This window comes from Bufo bufo, chromosome 11 (genome assembly GCF_905171765.1).
Source record: "Bufo bufo chromosome 11, aBufBuf1.1, whole genome shotgun sequence".
NCBI lineage: Eukaryota > Metazoa > Chordata > Amphibia > Anura > Bufonidae > Bufo > Bufo bufo.
Genome location: NC_053399.1, coordinates 38,202,829 through 38,226,536, shown reverse-complemented (window position 1 = coordinate 38,226,536; position 23,708 = coordinate 38,202,829). Strand labels below are relative to the sequence as shown.

At 43.9% G+C, this 23,708-nt stretch overlaps 1 protein-coding gene across 3 annotated transcripts in view; it reads left to right on the top strand.

Moving 5' to 3' along the window:
* PSEN1 (presenilin 1) overlaps window positions 1–23,708 on the top strand; it is a 68,699-nt gene that overhangs the window by 23,552 nt on the left and 21,439 nt on the right. For 2 of the 3 annotated variants that reach the window (XM_040411629.1, XM_040411630.1), the window contains 4 exons: window positions 494–621; window positions 8,831–9,063; window positions 17,612–17,753; window positions 20,697–20,764. In XM_040411629.1, the coding sequence (XP_040267563.1) occupies window positions 538–621; window positions 8,831–9,063; window positions 17,612–17,753; window positions 20,697–20,764 (527 nt within the window). In that variant the 5' untranslated portion in view covers window positions 494–537. Of the gene's footprint in view, window positions 1–493; window positions 622–5,402; window positions 5,486–8,830; window positions 9,064–17,611; window positions 17,754–20,696; window positions 20,765–23,708 lie in introns of those variants that run through there. The other variant, XM_040411631.1, reaches the window with a different exon arrangement.

The window sequence follows — 23,708 nt, the reverse complement described above, 5'->3', positions numbered from 1 at the left end:
CATGGGTCAATTGTGCCACAAATGGAACGCAGTGGGAAAAAAACCCGTAAAACGGTGTAGGAATTGCGTTTTTTGTTTTTTCCTATTCTACCCCATTTGGAATTTTTTTTCCCCGCTTCCCACTACATTGTATGCCATATTAATTTGTGGCGCTAGAAAGTACAACTTGTCTCGCAAAAATTAAGCCCTCATACGGCTATGTGAACGGAAAAATAAAAAACGTCATGGCTCAAGGAAGATGGGGGATAAAAATGAAAAAACCTCCGGTATCCTAAGGGTTAATGATGGTGACAGGGATGCTTAGAATCGTGTCTGATTTCAGGAACAGAAATTTCTGAGCAGTGCTAAGGGGGTTCCAGTGACCTATAGAGCCCTTTCATTTTGAAAATCGATTGCAGTCCAAAACAGACTTGACTGAAATCGATCGATGCGGCTTTTTTATGTTCAGGATTTGCCACGGTTTGTCTTTGACTCTGTGTGTTTCTCTTCGCAGATTTAATCGAACATTTGAATAGAATTACTTCTCCCTGAGTCCGAATGACTGAATTATCTGCATCACTCACTCAGCTGCAGCAGGGACAGGTGCCGGAAGACTTTGCTGATAGTCACGCTGCAACCATGGTATCCTCATTTATTGCCCTGTTATTTTAGATTAAATAATTTTATTATAATGTAGCTTTTATAAAAAATAAAAAAATTAAGGAAAACGTGTCACTGTGATGTGCAGTCAGATCTTTGGGCATCATGTTCTAGAGCAGGAGTGGCTGAGCAGATTCATTTAGTTTTAGATGGCTATAGTTTTGTGGGAATAGATTCAGTGTACCCCATTCATTTATTGATATCCCTGCACTTTCTATGTGTAGGAGTCCAGTGGGCGGTCTCTTTATGAGATAGGTGTCAATTGCTGAAAAAGACTGCCCACTGGACTCCTAAGCATAGAAGCTTCAGGGATTTCAATCAATAAATGACAAGGTATACGGATTTTTGTTTCCTTTCTGTACTATATATATCAATCTTATCAGTATCCCTGCTCTATAACATGATGTTGTCTGTGAAGGTTCTCATTTATCCAGGTCATGGTATATCTGTAAAGAATAAATCAAGGCAACTGGACTTTCTGCAGATTTCTTGAAAACGTTTCACTCGTTCTTCCAACGAGCTTTCTCTTCCAACAGCTTATAACATGATGTTGTTTGGATAGCCTTTTCATGGTGACATGTTCTCTTTAAAGTGTTTTGTCAAATTTACAAGCAGACCTCCTATCTAGCAAATGAAGATTGACGAAGAAAAGCCAAAATGGACCACAGTAAAGTAGCATTATGTCCACTTAAGACATACTGTAGTATCTTGCATTCAGGCTAGTTTATCTACAAAATTACTGAATGACATACCCAGGTAGCGTTTGAGACTATACTGATCAGTTTTCCCTGAGCTCAGCTGCAGGAGAAGAGGAGACTAGCTACTATAATGCCTCCCATACACAGAGGAGGTCCTGCTCTCCGGTCTCTCTTTACCACACCATCAGAGGCAGCAGCACACAGATCATTATACAGCAGAGCTCTGCAGTGTAGCTGCAACTCCAGCACTGGGTGAGACAGTAAAACACTTACTAGCCAGCAGCATGGTCTCTCTTCGGGTGCTCCCTCTTCCCATAGAATTCCATGGGGTGCAGATGTAATCTCATCCTATAATGAGCTGCAAACTCATCATCACTGAAGACGGATTAGCGAAGTGAATTAAGGGCTCATGCACACAGCCGTAGTTTCAGTCCGCATCCGATCTGTGTTTTTTGCGGATCGGATGCAAACCCATTCATCTCAATGGGGCTGCGGACAGCACTTCTGTGTGCTGTCCGCATCTGCACGTCTGTTCCGCAGCCCTGCAAAAAAAAAAAAAAAGAACATGTCATATTCTTGTCTGTTTTGTGAACAGGGATAGGACATTTTTACAGAAGTAAAAAAAAAAAATGCTGGCTTAAGCTCAGCCGGGATCTGTGTTTTGCGGATCCGTGTTTTGTGGACTTCAAAACACTTACGGCCATGTGCATGAGCCCTAAAAATTAACACACATTTACACTGTGCCGACAGTTATCGGGAAGGAGGCATTCCTTCCCAATAAGGCCTGCTCGTCAGTGGAGGTGAAAAGCTGCTTTTACATGCAGCCATCGCATTGACTGTATGGAGACAAGTGATTGCTAATGCTATTGTTTGTCCTCATACAAATACATGGTTTCAGATGCTTAGAAACGATCAAAAATCATTTCACCCAACGAACAAATGTTTTGCTTGTTTAACGGTTGATCTGCGGCACCTTTACACTGGTCAATTATCGGGAACGACCATTCGTATGAACATTCATTTCCGATAATCTGCCCGAAAATCTGACCCTGTAAACCAACCATAATTGAGGGGGTGGGTAGGAGAGTAGTCTGATCAGTACAGAAGGAGACATCTTTCTATGATTAGATATATTACAGTCTTTCTTATCTTTGATTGTACCATTGATTTAGATTTAGTGATTTAAAAAAAAATAAAACAAGTTGCCATATTTACTATTCACCTTTAGAAGGGTTCTCCAAGCTTTTATTAAAATCCCTCTGTCTTCTAACATGTGGAATAAAGATTGTTTCAGCAGTACTTACCTCCGTTGAGCCGTCGATTCTGCCATCAATGCTGTGTTAATGTGACGACCCGGACTGGCTGCGGGCTCTTACGCTGAGGTCCCAAATGGATGTGCTGAAACGATCCTGCTTCCATAGGAGACAGAGGAGAAGGACGTAGGAGAAAAGCCCGGAGAACCCCTTTAGTATTTTGCTTCAGAGATGTATATGTTATCCATGTACTGTATTTCTTAGGCCCTTTAATAAATACAATTCTGCACAATCAAAAACTTGCCTCTATGGTGTAGACTTGATAAAATGTAGTCCCGTCAGGTAGTAGTCTGCTGTCCACAATTGCCATTATGCCTGTTCTAATTCTCTAGGATCATTAGACACATTGTCTGAGAGGGTTAAACATCTCAGAAAAGCCCTGCAATAGCCTAAAATAAAAAATAAATCATCTTGTGCTCACCCCCTTCTCTAGTGCAATTCTCTGCAACACTGGTCCGATCCTTCTGCCCCTGCTTAATTTACTAACTGCTATGGGGGCATGCCAGTATACAGCGCATGACCGCTGCAGCCGATGACTGTTCTCAGCGGTCTAAAGGAGGAGGACAGTGATTGGCTGCAGCAGTGACGTTCCCTATACCTGCGCGGCACTGTGACATGCCGGTGTACGAAACGTTCATTTTGCTCTTATTCATGGCTGAATCGTATCCTTAATATATCCTGGTGCAGTTTGTTGGGGAATTTTGTATTTTAGAACATTTATACGTGAGCTTTGCTGTGAGATTCCATACTGATCAAATAAGTAGTCCTGTAGAAACTAGAATGTATATTTCCAATATGAAGCTGCATTTACATGTGCTGTCTGATATTATTACCTTATAGTTACTAAAGCCTTTTACAGTCCATCTTTGTATCAGAACAGCACATGCAGTGTTAATGGTGGGAGGATGATGTCACATACTCAGTCATCAGAATCGCATCATGTGATGATTTCGTAATCGTATTATTTAGCCGTGAGTTGCAGCAATATGGACGCTTGAAGCTCGTCGGCTATCATGTACAGACAAGCTCTTTAAATATGTGAAGTAAAGATACTAGATTGTAACTCTGAAGCTGCTGACCTATGGAAATTTTTCCTAGATGTGTAGTTTAGCATCTGTTTACTACCTTTAAGATGGCCTTACATGTCTGTCGGCCACTCATTACATGTGTTGTCATTACGGAGAGGGGAGTAAGCTATTGCCAGACACCCCCGCTATTGGCTAATCTCCCCTAAAAACCAGAGAATCGGGCATGTTGAAATCAAACATGTCCAACCTTTCCTGTCCCTGACATTTGCCGCCGGGGCTGAATCCTGAGGCTCGTATACAAATTTGGCAAGTTTGGTTCACATTAACCTAATATGCATGGCCAGCTATAGGGTACATTCACAAAACAATAAAAAATAAATAAAAACAACGGCCATTAAAACGGATAAACTGTCAGTTTTCAGAATATATAATCCCAACAGTGCTGACAGATCCTTTAAAAAAAAAATACTCGCCTCATCCACTTGCACGCAAGGGAACGCTTGCTCAGCACTGGAGGCACCAGGGTCTGGCTTCCCAGGGTCTTGACGACACATAATGTGATGTCATGAAGCTGGAAGCGTCGGGTCCTGTTGCTCCCATCGTGTGACATTGCGACGCTGACAGCGTAAGGTCTCGCTGCCCCCATCATGTGATGTCACGAAGCTGAGAACGTCAGGTCCTGCTTCCTCCAGCGCGGCCCAAGCGTTCCCTCGCTAGTAAGTGGGTGAGAGTTTGTTTTTATTTTAACCCTTCAATACAAAGACCCTTTTTTGACATAGAGTGCCCTTTTTAAAGGCCATTAAAGAGATTCTGTCACCTCTCATAACACAAATTCAGATTTTAAACCAGTCATGCTCCACAGCTTACCTTGAATCGGCTGTGCTGTTCTATATTGTAATCCGTCCAGTAGTTTTGCAGAAAAACTACTTTTATAATTATGCAAATTAACCCTGAAGGTGCCCAGAGGGGCGTTATGTCCCCTTTGTGTGCCCAGTAACGCCCCTCTTACAGTGCCCAAAACGCCTTCCTCCAGAATCCCTAACCGCCCACAGCGTCTCATCCCTCTCCTCCCCCTCCCTGACGGCCGAGCGAAGTCTCGCACAGACGCAGTACCCACTGAGGGCTGCGCCAGTGCGATTTGCTGGAGACTGAGGGCAGGAGCTTCATCGTCGTCACTGGGCATGCGCCGAGCCCAGTGACGTCCGATGCTCGCTCTTCCCTCAGTCTCCAGCAAATCGCACTGGCGCAGCCCTCAGTGGGTACTGCGTCTGCGCGAGACTTCGCTCGGCCGTCAGGGAGGGGGAGGAGAGGGATGAGACGCTGTGGGCGGTTAGGGATTCTGGAGGAAGGCGTTACTAGGCACACAGGGGGGAACATAACGCCCCTCTGGGCACCTTCAGGGTTAATTTGCATAATTATAAAAGTAGTTTTTCTGCAAAACTACTAGACGGATTACAATATAGAACAGCACAGCCGATTCAAGGTAAGCTGTGGAGCATGACTGGTTTAAAATCTGAATTTGTGTTATGAGAGGTGACAGAATCCCTTTAAGATAGATGCACTTTTGTCTAAGCGGTCACGCGGCCATTTTTCCCACTTGTGTGAATGAAGCCTTATACTTATCTGCTCTAGAGTATACATTTCACAAACTTGTGCTGTGGTTAATACATAACTAGTGAGCGATATCCACGCTCGCTATGTTCTGAGAGGCAGGGTGCACTAGAGCGGGGCTGGGACTTCCTCTCAAACCACATGTCCAGAAATGTCGGAGGACGAGGAGTCCATACCACTGCTTCTGCTCCAGCCTGTGAGTATTACGGGGTGCAGATCAGGTTTTCTTCTTCTATGTGTGCACATTACTGTTTAAGAGCACCTTAATTAGACATGCAAAAAGTTAAGTAATGTAAGTCCATGTGAACTTGTGTCTTTATAACATTTCACATTGCCGGAGACAGATATCCAGAGATTACTTCTTACTGGTGCAATTATTTGTAAGAAAGTCGCTTCTACCATGTCTGTAGGCTGCCAGCGTGCAAAAGCACATTTTATTTCCTTTAATAATTCTTCTCCCAGATGGACATCCTTCAGAACAAAATCGGTGCACAAGCATGCAAAATATTAGTCAGTATGTTATATATGACCATTAGCCATGTACCAAGGAATCCTATTTCTCTAAGATATATTATAAGGTAAATTATAACTGAGCTGTCCTTCAAGTATAAGAGATCTAGAACCTTTTCTATGGCTCTAAATATTGGTTATTGCTGTTACGGATTTAACTCCTATCCTTATCTATTATAAACTATAGCAATCGCAAGGGTGGTTCAGTGAGGTTAGACGAGAGCTTCAGTCTTCTGCTATACTGTAGATCAGGCCTGGCCAACCTGCGGCCCTCCAGCTGTTGTAAAACTACAATTCCCACCATGCCATGCTGTAGACTGATAGCTGTAGGCTGTCTGGGCATGCTGGGAGTTGTAGTTTTGCAACAGCTGGAGAGCCGCAGGTTAGCCAGCCCTGCTGTAGATCTTGCACTTGGGGTCTGGTTTGTACCGCAGCAATCCTAGACAAGCTGTATCAGAAGGAGCACACCACGTTTACTTATAGCTCTACCTACCAGATGGCGAGTCCACATGTGTCTCCTCTAGCATAGGTCTGGAGCTACGTTATCTGGCAGATCCACAATTGTTATTGTAGATAGGATATGGGTTAATCCTATACAGATGATAATACTTTTATAATTTACAAAAAACATATAAAAATTAAGTCGGCACCAGGACTTCCACTATTAAATTAAGCCACATGTGCTTGAAGAAAGACTCGTGGTTGAGCCGAAATGTTGCCCACATGTGATGAATGAAGCCAAATTTTCTTTGGATCCTGTAAGTCCTGGTGCTGTTACCTGCTCTACTTGTGACCAGTTACACAGGGGATTGATCCTTCGTCTGCAGTAACGTGCTCCCGGCATAGATTGATTTGGAGAGTGCTGTATTCTTAGAAATGTCATTGTGTAATGTATTCATATTGGCCCTAGAGCGTAATGGGTCACTTTTTGCGGCAGTATAGGAATTGGACCTCCGCTGATTGACAAAGGGTTGCTTTCTCTGATGAGTTACATTTTCTGCTTCATTGAATTGTTGGATGTTGGCATGTCAGGAAAGCAACATCAGAGAACAAACACCCTGCAACCGTTGCTGGAAGACCACAAGCCGGTGGGGGCAGCGTTCTGCTCTGGGGAATGTTTTCAGTGCATTCTCTGGGCCCGCTCATCCATTTGGAAGGCACTTCTCAACCGATTTACCGATTTGGGTATGAATCCATCCTTGCAGACCATGCACACTTATACATGCTGATGTATAAGTAACACAGCTAGAAATGTCTGACATTGGTTGGAAGAGCATGACCAAGTCTTCCAAGTATAACCCTGGCCTCTTAATTCCTCAAACTTGAACCCAATTGAGCATCTGTGAGATCACCTTGTTCTCTCTCTGGACCCTCGCCCACGTACCCTCCAGCAGATACCTGTGACAACCTACCAGGACTTACTGAGTCACTCGCAGCCCCTTTAGCTGCTGTCCGTGCTGCACATGGAGGTTCCTCTGGATATTAGCTGGTGGTGGCTCGAGCTATGACAAAGCAAAGGATCGGACTGATCTGCTGTATGCCGACTGTGGTGTAATCCTGCCTCTCTAGTCTTCAGCTGTACAATATATGCCATTCAGGTATGGCAACCTAAGCCGCTGTGGAAAATGCCACAATCTATTAATGAACCCAGCCATCATTTAATTAATAAAGACAATTTATCAGTAATTATTTGACTTTAGATTTTGGTGTAGCTGATTTAGCTCCTTTTATGAATAGCAGCTTGAGGTAGATTTCTTAATGCAACATTTCCTCTTATGATCTGTAATATCCTGCAAGCTCCGTCAGACTACTTCCCCATCTCCTCATGCTCTGATCATTTGGCTGTTGGTCCTCCCCATCTCCGGAGAATATTATGTATTGAATGCCAGAGACAACAGGATGTATTACAATCTGCAGGTCTGTTAGTTCACCATCAGCCCAAGGCTTTCATGTTTAATGGCTATGGACACCTCTGGAGCCATTTTTATTGATTCACATGGATTTTGGGCTAAAAAAAACACTTGATGTAGGTTTTCTATTACAATATTTGCTTTGTTTGGCTTCTGTGATGTGCATGACCTAGCAGCCGCAGAATGCCCTTTTAGGATAAATCCGTCAGACAAGCTGATGGTTCAGTCTTCTGACGCCTCTCTCCTTCTGAATGACCTGTTAAAGCTCAGTTCTGCCCAAATCATAGTTCATAATATGTAGAAATGAAAATATCGCTTTGATATTCCACCTGATAGAATGAGACTTTACTGTTGGCTGATTTTTATGAAATCAGGGGAAAAAACAACCTCTTTATAGAGATGTTTGCACACACAAGTACATTCTGAACCCATAGACTTCTATTGGTGTCAGTTTACGGCTCCATACAATTTAAAGGGGTTATACATTGATTAATGTAAGTCCTATATCATATAATACATGAAAATCTCTTTCTATCAACGCCCTGTACCTCACATGGATCTAGAGATCTCCCCATTCATTGCTCTGCTAGATTTATTTCAGGTTGGCAGCTTAGGGAGCATGTCCTTTCTTAGGAGTCCTATCCTTTCTACTGCAGTTGGTGGCAATTGAAGGATGGAACTGAGCATGTGCTTCCATCTCATTGAGCAGGACAGAGCAAGTAGAAAAAGAGCAAACAGCAGGTGGCGCCATACAGATAGATTTCAGTTAATAACTCAGTGCCTATGCTAAATGTTTAATTACATGCAATTACAAAAGTATTCAGAATTTCAGATCCTGGTGCTGGTTTGAAAAATGTAGAATGTTTTTCATGGGACAACCCCTTTAAAAGTTGTATGGAACCACTATGCAGTTGTGTGCATTAACCATAGATGGACAGATGCCGCACTGACGTTGACTGTTGGCGAGACCTGCCTGTACTGAAATCCGCAACAGGGACGAAATGCTGAAACTAATCGGAATCAAAATAAGTGACAAGTTACATGTGGTGTATTAATATCTATCATCATCCCAAAGTGTTGTGCATTGTTAATATATCTCGTATAACGTCTGTGTTTTTCAGAATGACAGCAGTGAACGCAGAAATAACAACCGTGCTGAATCTCAGAGCAATGGACAGACCCAGAGCAGCTCGCAGCAAGTGCTGGAGCAGGACGAGGAAGAAGATGAGGAGCTTACGTTGAGATATGGTGCCAAGCATGTGATTATGCTTTTTGTGCCGGTAACCCTCTGTATGGTGGTCGTTGTAGCAACAATAAAGTCGGTCAGCTTTTACACAAGGAAGGATGGACAGCTGTGAGTATAGCTTCACGCGTCACCAGGTCGTGCTGCCGTCCTATCTAACATTATAGATGATTTGTATGAACATTATTTGAGTGAGCAAAACGCTTGTTTGTCTTTGTGTATTTGTTCACATGGTGTTTGGATTATTGCAATCGGCCTCATAGATATTTAAATTTCAGGTGGAGGTCCAACTCTGGAATCCCTGCCGATCAGCTTTGATCTTTGATTGACAGGACCAGGCCTGATGACATTTGCATTGCTTGGCCCTGTCAATCAAAGTGCAGAGAGAGCAGAGCCTCTAAGGTGTAACGGCAACACCCCTTTTGCTCCTAGAGGCTCATTTGCATATAGTAAAACATCATTTTTCTCAGCAATGCGGGCACATATGAACATGGGACCAACACAGATGCCTTCAGCTGCCGAGCGCACATGTAACAGGTCAGCCAGTGTCATAGGGACAGATCTGCTGACAGATGTCCTTTTAAGCTCAGGATGCTATTAAGGATTTTTCTGGCTTTAACCCTTAGGATACCAGCGCCATACATGTACAGCGCAGAAATGTGGGACAGAAATCCCAGCGCAGTACAAGTACGGCGAGATGATCCGGTGGGTGCAGGAACTGCGCCCACCCGATCAGCGGCAGGGGTCCGGCTTTCACTGATAGCCGGACCCCGGCTGTATGCGCCAGCATCGGTGAAATCACTGATGCCGGCGCATTAACCCTTGCATGGCAGCGGTCAGTGCTGACCGCGGCACGTGCAGTATCCTCACTGGTGCTGGTGTCCATGGGGTCCCCGCGTTTCTGTGACGTGGACCCCATGGCTGGGAAGGCAGCCCGATGCCTTCCTTAGGCATTGTGGCTGCCTTCCTGGAGAGCCTGTGAGATCCAGCCCCCTGAATCTCACAGGCAAGCAAGCAGTAAGTGTATTACACTGGTAATACACTTGCAGCCAATGCTTTACATTACAGAAGTATTGTAAAGGGGATCAGACCCTCAAAAGTTGAAGTCCCAGAGTGGGACAAAAGAATAAAGTGAAAATAAAGTTTGTCCTTTTCCCAAAATACCAGTACATTTTTTCCCCTAATTTTTACATATTTTTTATTTTTTTTTGTGTAAAAAACCTGATTTGATACATATGCAAATTAACCTGAGATGAGTCCTGTACGTGAGATGAGTCAGGGACAGGACTCCTCTCAGGTTAATTTGCATATATATCAAATCGTTTTTTTACACAATAAAAAGGAAAAAGTCTGGTACCGTGTTAGCCAATAGAAAACTAGTTTAGTGCTCTCATTAAGAGAAACAAAACAAGAGTATTGCAGGTCTGATACCTTTTAATGGCTAACAAAAATGGAAGTAATGATGTTACATAGCGAGCTTTCGAGACATCACCAGTCTCTTCATCAGGCGTACTACAAGAATATATGAAGAAACAGTAGTATATATACAATAAGAACAGAGGCATGGGGGAATGAATGGACATTTGAAAAAAAACAGAACAACATATTAAAGATCTTGAGAATGAGTCCTTAATTATCTTACGGATAAGGGGTGTGAAAGTTTTATGGTCTCTAAATTGATGTGATCTCAGAGACCTGGTGCCACAACTATGTCTATAGAAGACTCTTTAGATCTTGTAGTGTGTCATAAATCCCGGGGACAAATTCAGTCCAGTATTCAAAGTGTCAAGCAGTGTTATAAATTTGTATTCCCAAATTCTTCTAGCTTTTTGGGATTTGAAGTTACCTTTTAATATGAGAACTTTCATGTGTTCTACATTGTGTCCTGGGCTACAGAAATGCTTAGCCACAGGAAAGTGTAGCTTCTTCTCTTTAATTGTGTGGCGGTGGGACCTCATCCTTGCATTGAGTCTCTGTCCTGTTTCTCCAACGTAGAGGCCTCCAACAGGACATTTAGTGCAGAGAATCAGATAAACAACATTAGATGTAGAACCTGTGAATGTTCCAGGGATCTTATAGTCCTGCTGTGTGTTGGGGATCCGGATCTTATCTGTTGTCATTATATGGGAACAGGTTTTGCATCTTCTTATATTACAGGGATGGGTTCCTTTTTCTGTGGTACATGGCCTTGAACTTGATCTGATCAGAATGTTCCTTAGATTTGGAGGTTGTCTGTAATCTAGTAAGGGGGGATCTGGGAAGATTGTTTTTAGTCGTTCATCCTTACGTAGGACATGATGTAATTTTTTGGCAGTTTTCCTCAGTACCTCTAGTTGTGGGTTGTAGGTCACAACCATTCCCCCATGCCTCTGTTCTTATTGTATATATACTACTGTTTCTTCATATATTCTTGTAGTATGCCTGATGAAGAGACTGGTGATGTCTCAAAAGCTCGCTATGTAACATCATTACTTCTATTTTTGTTAGCCATTAAAAGGTATCAAACCTGCAATACTCTTATTTTGTTTCTCTTAATGAGAGCACTAAACTAGTTCACACAATAAAAGCACACAGAGCTATGGGGACTGGGGATTGCGGATGTGCTAGCGGCCATCTAGTAACCCATGTCCTCAGCTCTATACACAAAATCCCGGTGACAGGTTCCCTTTAAAGGGCTTCTGTCACCCCATTAAACCGTTTTTTTTTTTTTTTTTTCTTTACTAATAATCCCTACACTGCGATCTCAGCATACATAAGCTAATTAATGATTTTCGTTCAGTAGAATTTGTTAAAAATCGATTTTTATAATATGTAAATTACCTTGCTACCAGCAAGTAGGGCGGCTACTTGCTGGTAGCAGCCGCATCCTCCGATCCTAATGACGCCCCCTCTGCTTGTTGATTGACAGGGCCAGGGAACGGAATCCTTCTCTGCTGGCCCTGCCTGTTTTGATTCAATATCTGGCGCCTGCGCCGCGGCCGTACCTCTCTTCAATCTGCGCAGGCGCACTGAGAGGCGGCCACTCACTCGGCCGCTCGCTCCTCAATGCGCCTGCGCCGGGTGTAGATGTGACGTCATCGGCGCAGGCGCATTGAGGATGGAGCGGCCGAGTGAGTGGCCGCCTCTCAGTGCGCCTGCGCAGATTGAAGAGAGGTACGGCTGCGGCGCAGGCGCCAGATATTGAATGAAAACAGGCAGGGCCAGCAGAGAAGGATTCCGTTCCCTGGCCCTGTCAATCAACAAGCAGAGGGGGGCGTCATTACCATCGGAGGATGCGGCTGCTACCAGCAAGTAGCCGCCCTACTTGCTGGTAGCAAGGTAATTTACATATTATAAAAATCGATTTTTAACAAATTCTACTGAACGAAAATCATTAATTAGCTTATGTATGCTGAGATCGCAGTGTAGGGATTATTAGTAAAGAAAAAAAAAAAAAAACGGTTTAATGGGGTGACAGAAGCCCTTTAAGGTAAAAAGTGGCTCAGTAGTGAAGGGGTTAAGCTCAGGATGCAATCCTTTATGTGCTGTAAGCATGAAGTACATATATCCTCACATCTGCCACTAGGTGTCACTGATGATTAGGTTTTGTTTAATGCCATTGTAAAGCACAGCATGCACCCATGTTGTATGGGTTTATCAAGTTGACTTTAAATGAATTGCTGAACGAACGCTGTTTGCTCAGGTATTGGTCTTTCTCTTAATACAACTATTAAAATACGGTACTTATGCTAAAATTTTCAGTGTCCCTGTATATCGCCTGCAATATAGGTGTCATGATTTGGAGTCTCAGTAAGAACCCTTAGATTTGAGCATTGACAAACCCCAGTGTGTCAAGGGTGGGGGAAGAATTTACTATTCATTCAAGGTGATCATGCATGGGCACATGCAGTATCCAACTGGGTGACTGTTGTACTGAACACGCGCAAGCCTGCAGAAACTTCCAGCATCATGGCCCCATTGATGGGTGGACACAATGTAGCCTAAAACTGCTCCGATGTGGGGGTTGGCGGGGTTTTGTAAATTGACAATTATCCGTTTTTTGCTCTTACTAACATATTCCAATATTTTTAAACTGGGCTAACTTGCATGTTGGAGCAATTCCCAGCTGCTTGGCAGCCATGTCTTTGCCGCCCAGACCGTACCCTGATCCCAGTGATTAACTCCTTAATGGCAAGCTGTGACCATATGGACCGTATAAATGCTTGTGGGGCATACTTTCCTCTCAATGTGGTGAATGTCTCCGGTAGCCAAACCAAGTATTATTGGGGTTTAAATAGTGCCGCGGCCTTCTCTCAGCTTATTCTAGGCTGTGTGACGTCACCTTCATGGGGCTGAGCGCGATACCAAGCTGTTATACAGTGTACGGCGCTGTGCTTGATGAGCTGAGAGAAGGCCGCGGTGCTACTGCGAGTGCTGCTGCCTTCTCAAACAGCTGATCGGCAGGCGTCCCTGGTGTTGGACCCCCACCGATCAGATAATAATCTATCCAGATAGGATCAGTATAAAAATCTTGGAAAACCCCTTTAATAACGTAGTTACAAGTGACTGGCCTCAGCTTATGTATTTCCTACAACCTTGTATTGTATCTAGAGATGAGACATGGTGGCTATATAATCTTTTCACTTCCTTGCCAAGATTTAGTTACTCAAAGTGCAGTATATGTTCTTTTGGGCTTGTGCCAAAAATGCATTAATCTCACTTATAAAAGCTATAAATGAATCTCGAATGATTTACAGTCTGAGGATTTCTTTGATTTATGACCTTAAACAGAATGATTCTTAAGATTTCTATTCTAAAGATGCTCTGGTAATGAGTACACTAAAATTGCCCGTATACATTAGACTTCTGTTGGCAGTTCTTGTCATTTTCACCCCCATTTACTAAAAGTTTGGCAGAGCTGAGGATCAGCTGTATTGATTTTTCGGGGTCTTCGTTCAGAATCTGCTTCTCCTCCACATAATTCTTATGTTTGTTTGGCTGAAATGTATATGCGAGTTCCGAGGGTGAAAACGGATGGTTGAGCAACTTTCTGATAAGTCGCCTTATGTCTGTGGCTAGCTCTAGTTTACCCGTCATCCCTGAGAAATCAGAGACTTTGTAGTTAAAGGGGTTGTCCAAACTTTTCCATCAACAGTAAATGTATTAAAATAACGAAAGAAGGGATTTCTCCCCCACAGTGTCCTGCATCACACTCTGGTTCTCCGCAGTGGTAATGTCCCGTACACACCATGTCACTTCTACTAGTTGCTGGCCTTATCAATCACATGCTGTATACTGCTGAGGCCAGTGATTGGCTGCATGGTGATGAGGTGTATGACATCATCACTGCAGGACCAGCGCTTGATGCAGGAAGTGAGGAGAAATGAGGGGAGTATAACTTCTTATGTTTTTTTCACGTTTAGGCTACATTCTCACAACTGCATTTTAAGTCTGCGTCCGATCCGCATCTGGCGGACTGCGTGGCCAGGCTACAATTTATAGATCATGTCCTATTGTCCATTTTGCAGAAAGGAATAGTGTTTTTTTTTTACTATGGGGCCCGTGAAAAGTGTGGTATGCACATGGACCACATCCGTATTTTGCAGATCCATAATTTGCGGGCTGCAAAATTGATACGGTTGTGTGAATATAGCCTTACTATTTCACTCCAGGCGGACAGACTGCTGGAGGTCCGCCTAATTTATGATGGTCCGCTGGTCTTTGTAAATGACCCACATTGTGTGAAGTCACATGTGCTTACATCATGGATCTGCACAGACGGATCCGTTCAGATAATACAAACGTCTGCATCCGTTCAGAACGGATCCCTTTGTATTATCTTTAACATAGCCAAGATTCTATTGTGCCAGATTGTGTCATAGATAACGGATCCGTCCCCATTGACTTACATTGTGTGTCAGAACGGATCCGTTTGGCTCAGTTTCGTCAGACGGACACCAAAACGCTGCAGGCAGCGTTTTGGTGTCCGCCTCCAGAGCGGAACGGAGCCAAACTGATGCATTCTGAGCAGATCCTTATCCATTCAGAATGCATTAGGGCAAAACTGATCCGTTTTGGACCGCTTGTGAGAGCCCAAGATGGATCTCGCAAACAGAAAGCCAAAACGCCAGTGTGAAAGTAGACTTAAGGCGGCAGGTTCATTACTGAAATTTCTGCAATGGCAAAATTTCCTACATTTCTGCGAGCCCCATCCATGGACTGTGGCTAAAACTTCTGCAAAAATCTGTTGTATTTGGGTTACCTTTAAGTAACCGAACATACAATATTAAAAACCCTGTTTATACAGGTTATACAAGGTACTTACTAATGTATAGTAAGTGCCCTGTAGATTGCCTCCTTTGCTGGTTTGATTCATTTTTCCATCTCATTTATACGCTGCTAGTTTCTAGGGGTTACGACCACCCTGCAATGCAGCAGCGGCGGAAAAAGTGCTGGGCTCTCTGGTGGCCGGGACTGTGGGAGCTCAGCTCCATCCTGGCCTCCTCCTATCTGCGCTGCAGTGGTGACCATAACCCCTAGATAGGAGCGGTGTATAATGCAATGGACAAATGAATCAAGCCAGCAAAGGAGACAATGTGGACAATGTGACGTGATTAATGCCATTTGCTGAAGTGAGACGACCCCTTTCATTGGCTAGTAAGAATACAGGGCAGGGTGGATAAAAATCAACGATTTTTAAAAAATAAAAATAAAAATCGGATTTTTTTTATTTAAATCGGATCTTTTTATATAAAATGCTTTTTGAGGAAAATATATTACCATCCAAAGGTTATTCCATCATGAAATAAAGATTCGTTTTTTAATTATGTAGAATAAGGCTGTACGTGGACTCCCATATTGTTGAATGGATTAGGCAGTGGCTGAGGGACAGGCAACAGAGGGTTGTAGTCAATGGAGTATATTCAGACCAAGGTCTTGTTACCAGTGGGGTAACTCAGGGATCTGTTCTGGGACCCATATTGTTTAATATTTTTATCAGTGAAATTGCAGAAGGCCTCGATGGTAAGGTGTGTCTTTTTGCTGATGACACAAAGATTTGTAACAGGGTTGATGTTCCTGGAGGGATACACCAAATGGAAAAGGATTTAGGAAAACTAGAGGAATGGTCAAAAATCTGGCAACTAAAATGTAATGTTGATAAGTGCAAGATAATGCACCTGGGGCGTAAAAACCCAAGAGCAGAATATAAAATCAGTGATACAGTCCTAACCTCAGTATCTGAGGAAAGGGATTTAGGGGTCATTATTTCAGAAGACTTAAAGGTAGGCAGACAATGTCATAGAGCAGCAGGAAATGCCAGCAGAATGCTTGGATGTATAGGGAGAGGTATAAGCAGTAGAAAGAGGGAGGTGCTCATGCCGCTCTACAGAGCACTAGTGAGACCTCACTTGGAGTATTGTGCTCAGTACTGGAGACCATATCTCCAGAAGGATATAGATACTTTGGAGAGAGTTCAGAGAAGAGCTACTAAACTAGTACATGGATTGCAGGATAAAACTTACCAGGAAAGATTAAAGGACCTTAACATGTATAGCTTGGAAGAAAGACGAGACAGAGGGGATATGATAGAAACTTTTAAATACATAAAGGGAATCAACAAGGTAAAAGAGGAGAGAATATTTAAAAGAAGAAAAACTGCTACAAGAGGACATAGTTTTAAATTAGAGGGGCAAAGGTTTAAAAGTAATATCAGGAAGTATTACTTTACTGAGAGAGTAGTGGATGCATGGAATAGCCTTCCTGCAGAAGTGGTAGCTGCAAATACAGTGAAGGAGTTTAAGCATGCATGGGATAGGCATAAGGCCATCCTTCATATAAGGTAGGGCCAGGGGCTATCCATAGTACTCAGTATATTGGGCAGACTAGATGGGCCAAATGGTTCTTATCTGCCGACACATTCTATGTTTCTATATGTATATGTTTTTGGTAAATAAATTCCAGTAATCCATTCACAATGTCATGCTCTTCCAGAGGTTTTTGTAAGATTATTGGGCAGTTTCTCTGCCTACAAGATATTATCACAGATGCTTGGTTTATTTTTGCAGTTCTGAAAACTGAATTTAACTCAGCAGAGATCACATGCCTCTTCTTCACAGCAAAAATGTTATAGCATGAACAGAGTTGAGAAAAAGACCTTAATCCTAAGGCTATGTTCACATCAGCGTTCAGCCTTTCCGTTCTCCTGCTCCGTTATAGGAGCAGGAAAACGGAAAGGACGGATTCGGCTCATAACTGAGCCGAAAGGAGCCTACGGACCTCATAGACCCTCATAGACCATAATGGGGTCCGTTTTGGAGCGGAGACAAAAGTCCTGAACGCTGATGTGAACAAGGCCTAACTTCTACAAACCTATGAATGCAGAATCAACCTAATCAAACTAATATGAAAAGTTGTTATTCTAAAAATCTTCATCTACTTGCATATTATAAGTTATACCAGCAAGAATTAGTCTTTATGTAGAAAACTATGATTTAAATCAAGCCTTACTGATACAGGGGTAAAAAAATAATTGAATGTTTGACCCTACATAAATTTTGTTGCAATGTTATGTAATAATAAGCAGCTCTGGTTTCAAATGTTGACGTTTCTGGAATGCTAGGTGTGGTTGGTCTTTGCAGGTATATTGGGGACATTTTTCAGAATTTTTGTTTTCTTCTAGCATCTACACCCCATTCACAGAAGACACAGAAACAGTTGGACAAAGAGCCCTGAACTCCATCCTCAATACCGCAATTATGATCAGCGTGATTATTGTCATGACCATCCTGCTGGTGGTGCTGTACAAGTACAGGTGTTATAAGGTGATTACTCGTCCTTCACTCTGTACAGATGTCTGACTTCTGTGCCACTCGGTTATGACGTATAATAGCAGAAAATGGGGCATGGTTGGAATTGGGAACATTGCTTTATAGCTACACAATGTAATTTGGCAGTATTATCACGCGCTCTTAAAGGGGTTGTCTGAGTTAACTAAAAATGTGCCTCATGCCACTAAATGGCTTAAAATAAAAAAAATAATCGTTTACTCGCCTGTTTCTTCCCCACTGTTCTCAGTGCTGCAGCTCTTTTCCTTCTCCCAGGTGCTGCAGCGGTGACCTAGTTATACGACAAAAGACTGCTGAGCACAGTGATTGGCTGCAGTGGTCTCATGCTTTATAATTCTACATCACTGCTACAGCACTGTATACAAACACCGGAAGGTGAGTTGGAGCTAGAGTGCTGAGAATGGTGGGGGAAAAACAGGTGAGTATATGAATCCGTTGTCGTGTAACAAGGAGAGATAGCTGAGCTGTTCCGCACCTTCATTTTAGCAGTCCGTGTTGGTCTGAACGCCCAGACCTGCCCATCTTTGATGTTTCTATTGCAAAACTTACCTGAATGTGTTGTTAGTCTTTAAAGAATAAGGTAGAAGCTCATGGAATGCCGTGTGTCTGCCTATTTAGTTGATTTACTGTTATGGGTTTTCTGCCATTTTAATCCCCTCTTCCCCAAATATGGTCCCACCAATGCAACCTACATTTCTTATTAAATCTCTTGCAGATGCAAAAGGGTGGTTACATCAAACTATAGGCAGCCAGTGATAGATTAGTGACACAGAACTGCTGCCCCTCCAAAACACCCCTGAAACTAGAGTAAGTGATGTATAGTATTAGTGATGCGGAGTCCGGTTATGTACTTTATATCTTCATACTCGCATTCCGACAAACCAGCAGTAAAATGCATTGAGAGAAAACCTCTTTGAGTCCTCTCCATTATGTGCTTGAGCACGGGAGTGCATTTTACTGTTGGTTCTTTGGAACACAGCATCAGAATACAAACAAGTATGAAGATAAAAATTACATAATTGGACTCTCTACCACTTACACTATACATCGATTACTCTACTCTAGTTTGGGGTGTGTTTCCGAGCTGACAGATTTCCTTTAATTCACACTGTAGAGTCTCTGTGTATCCTATGAGATGCATCTACAGTCTGCCTCCTGCTTGTGATAGGTTCTCCCTATCAGCTGTTACAGGCAGGAGGCAGGGGAGAGCATTGGGAAGCTGCTTTTCTTTGAAATACACTGAAGATTCTGCACACAGCATGCACAGACAGATGAGTTTTATAACTCTTTAGTTAATCATCGTATAGACTGAAATGCGATGTTAGGATGTCACCAACAGGGAGGGCGGCCTACATGCAACTAAAGAGCCAGTGAAAAATATATTACAATGTGACTGCTGCAGCGTTTACAGAGGCAAAAGCACCTCAGTCGGGGAAGGAAATCAAATAAATTTGCAGAAAATTTGAACAGCCCATTATCGAATTGCAAGTCAATAACTGGTGGCTGATAGTCTCAATGCCTGCGGCAGCACCACCATCACAGGAAATACTTATTGCAGGAATGTTACTGAAGTCCACGGGCATCCACCTCCTTCAGTCGAGGCCTGCAGCCCTTCAGGACCTGGGGGATGGGTCCTCATTGGGGACTAAAACTGATAGTGTTTTCATAAAAAATTTGTATCATGTCTTCACCCTTAGGGTTTCACTAGATGTCAAAGGCTTATTATGAAAAAATGCTGTAAAACCGCTTTACTTGACGAAAAAAATCTTTAAATACAGTACATAACAAAAGTAACCACACAGAAATAAGCCTACATGAAAAATGCAGCTGAACATTGTATTATAGGCCAAGTCGGCAGTGAGTGTAGAGCTGGCTTGGAGCTGTCTCATTTGTCACAGTGGTAGCAGTTCATTAAAGTGTCTGCTCTGAGATGTCAATCTAAGTGACAAGATGAAAATAAATTAATCAGAAGCCCGTGGGCTACCCAGGTCATGGTATTTGCTACTCTGAAAGGTCACTCTACAGCCATCTACTAATCATAAAGAGAGTTTGAACCCTCCAACTGTGGCAGATTCAGCCAGTCTAATGCAGAGATGCCCAACCTGTGGACCTCCAGCTGTTGCAAAAAGCCTACAGCTATCGGAATGTTGGGAGTTGTAGTTTTGCAACAGCTAGAGGGCCACAGGTTGGGCATCCCTGGTCTACTGTGTTAGAAGGTCAGTGCAATTGCGCCTTGGTTGTTAAAGGATCAGGCATGTTGGACTTCAACACATGCCAGGAGATAAGCCGCTGCCGGGGGTTCCCAATACTGTTATCCCACTAATGAAGTAAACCTAATGGGCTGATCCAGGCATGCATGTGTATGGAGAAGTGGGGAGGGATAGCGGTCAGCTGAACACCCATTTGGCCAACAATTATCTTGTGTCTAGCCAGTCTTCAGCATGCCAGATACATAAGACTAGTATTAGCTGTAATATAACCAATCATACACCAGATCATGTGCACAAAAGATCTGACCTTCAGCATGCCAGACAAAAAATGTGAATTAGACAGATCATGTTTTTGGCAGACAGTTGTTGGGTGCTCACTATCGTGAATTTAGTTTTTAAATTAAGGATGGTCAAAATAGGCCATTTCACCTGGTTTTTATGCATATGTCCAGCTTTAGAGCACTTATCACTGAACTCTGGCTTACCCAAAGTTATTCCTCCAAACTCTACAGCCTGGCAGTGGCCGCATTCGCACACATTTTTTTAAAATTTCTGTTTGTCCCTGCCCATGCCTCATACCCTTTACTCACCTAAACTTTGTACCAGAAAGTGTCCCTTATGTCTTTGTGGAGGTACCTTGAGCATTTTGAGGGGTCATTCTCATTATGCCAGTTGGTGTGATTCTTATCCATATGTTTTGTCTCTGCAGGTCATTCATGGCTGGCTGATCGTTTCCTCTTTGTTGCTACTTTTTTTCTTCTCTTTCATCTACTTGGGGTAAGTACACATGAATTCATTTAAAATGACCCCTGTATATGTATCAAAGCATATCAATGGTTTCCTATGTTAATGGATATAAAGGGAATCTGTCACCAGCGACCTCCCTATCCAGCTGTTTGCATAGACACATAGCTGTGGTTCACCTGATTAAAATTCTGTTTTTGTTTTGTTGATCCAAGGCTCCGTTCCCCAGTTATGATACTTTTCCCAATATAGAAATTAGGTGTTTGGTGCAACAAGGCATCACCGTTGCTCTTGTTGCACCTAAGCTCTACTCACTTCTCTGGCCAGCCCTTTCCTGGCTGCTTTGAAACAACCTGGTCCTGTCAGATAAAGCAGTGAGGGAGAAGCTGACCACAGGAAGGAGCGCAGCTTGGGTGCAACAGAAGCAATGGTAATGCCCTCATTGCACCAAATGCCTTATTTGCATATTAGGAAAATGTATCCTAAGTTGGGAACGGTGCCTCGGATCAATAAAAAGGCATCCACCGATGCAAAGTATGCACCTGGTAAAATCTTGTGAATGTGTGTAAGGAGGACAAGATTACACGATTGTGCAGCTGAAACGTGATCCCTCCGAGCCCAAGATGTGCCCACCGCCCTGGGGGAGTGAGCCATGACACCTAAGGGCGGAACCCTGCCCCGGGCGCAGTATGCGCCAGCAAACGCAGATCGAATCCAACGTGCGATTTCCACCTTGGAGGCCGCCAATCCCTTGCGAGGACCCTCCGTAAGACAAAAAAGGGAGTCCTTACAGCGGAAGGGACCGGAGGCTGCTAAATAAATCTTCAGAGCTCCGAGAACGTCCAAATGGTGTAACTCATGTTCCTTAGGGTATGAAGGACATGAAGACAATGAGGGAAGGAATTTCCTCATTAATATGGAAGTCAGAGACCACCTTCGGAAGAAAATAAGGGACCGGCCGGAAAACCATTTGTCCCTATGAATAACCAGGAAGGGTTCTCTGGAAGAGAACGCCCCCAACTTGGACACCCATCTAATGGATGTGACAGCAACCAGAAAAAACTACCTTCCAGGGCAGGAGTCTGAGTGAACAACCCCCGCAAGGGCTCAGGAGGAAGCCTGGCGCACTGAGAGGACTAATTCAGATCCGAAGGCGTTAAAAGAGGTCGTCACGGAGGGACCGTATGTGCCACTCCCAGAAAGAAGGTTCTTACAGGCCCTAGGGGGCCAGAGGATGCTGGAAAAAGATAGAAAACGCCAACATTTGACCCTGCTAAGAACCAAGCGGCAGTAACCAAGGGACGTCTCCTAGAAGGAGAACGAGGTTGTTGTACGTTGCCAATCCGGAGCAACTAGGAATGTCGGAATGCCGTCCGTGATGATCTTCCGTAAAACCCTGAATAGGAGGGGAAGGACAAAACATGTAGAGGAGGGAAACTCCTACCAAGGGGAGAGCAGGACGACCACGCCGCATGCTTCTGGATCTCTGGTTCGGGAGAAGGGTGGGAAGCTTCGTGTAGACACAGTAAGCACACCCAGGACCAATGGGAAGGATTCCCTGTAAAAGGGGAATGGAATGCCACAACGAATACCCTGTACAATGCAGATGAGGGAAGGCAGTAACATAGGAGCCACTAAGGCATGTGGGGTTGCTATGAGCCTTAAAAACTCTACCTGGAGGGGCGCTGAACAGGAGCAACTGCCAAGCTAATGCCAGGGTAGGACCCCCACCTGAGGATAATGCTTCACTGCAGCGACCACGAACTCGAGCCTTAGCGTAAAATCTGCCCCTGCGTGCCAGCATAAGCACTTTCCCAATAAGGAGGAGTGGTGGATAGAGAATACAGAATCAGCGAAAACACACAACTCTGTGGAACGCACGCACCATATTAGTGCAATGGTGTACGCACTACGTATTGATGCGGACAAATTCATGACCGACTGGAACAGTGGCGGGACACAAGTGTTGCTAGGTAACCCCCTGAAGGCAGAGGAAGTTATAATCCTGCCCAAAACCAGCACCAAAAAGAAGAGGATACAAAGTGGAATAGCCACCGTATCCACTGGCGGTACCCATATGCCACTAGATGAAGAGTACCGGGCACCCGCGGGTACCGACTAGTGCCACGCCCCACATGCGAAAGAAAATAAGGCATCCAGGAAGCCAGGCAAGGGGAGTCATACTGAATTGCTAGCCCCCTACTCCAGCAAAGGAGGGGCCACCCGCAGAGGCCACCGAATTCAGTACTAGAAGAATCCGCCACCTGCGAAGAGCTGTGCAGTAAGCACCCCATAAAGCAATTACCACTCCCACAGTAGTAGCCAGCGCTTGCCCTGTCAGCGCAAAACTGAGGGGGAGGCCTGAGACTATCCTGTAGAAGCCATTGTTCAGATGAATTGCGGCATCCCAAGATGCTCATTATTCTCCCGCTAGTGGATCACTAGTGGAAGGGGGTAATGCAACACACAGTGATGTGCAACACTCCACCTATGGAAAGGAACATCGTGACAGTCGGGACCGAATCCAATGGTAGTGCAATTACCCTACCTATGGAAGGTGGAATGCATACGGCAAGTACTTAAGCCAGTGGAAGGAAAAATACTCCACCTATGAAGGGGGGGGGGGGGGGGGCGATGCCTACGGCGGAACTAGTGCATATATCGAATCCTGTAACCCGTGGGTAATGCCTACAGCAGACGTTGCAACCAGAGATAATGTCATCGCGCCACCTATGGAAGGGGCTAATGCATACGTCAGGTACTGAACCCAGTGAAGATGCAATTCCGCCACCTAAGAAGGGGGGAAAAATACATCTGGCACCGAACACCAGTGTTATCGTACTCAGTCCACTTAAGGAAGGGGACAGATATAAAGGCGAGTACTGTATCCCGTAGAAGTGCAATGACTCTGCATATGGAAGGAAAGCCTGGACATGTGCGCGTAAGTCTACCACTCAGAACCTCGCCCCTGGCAGTT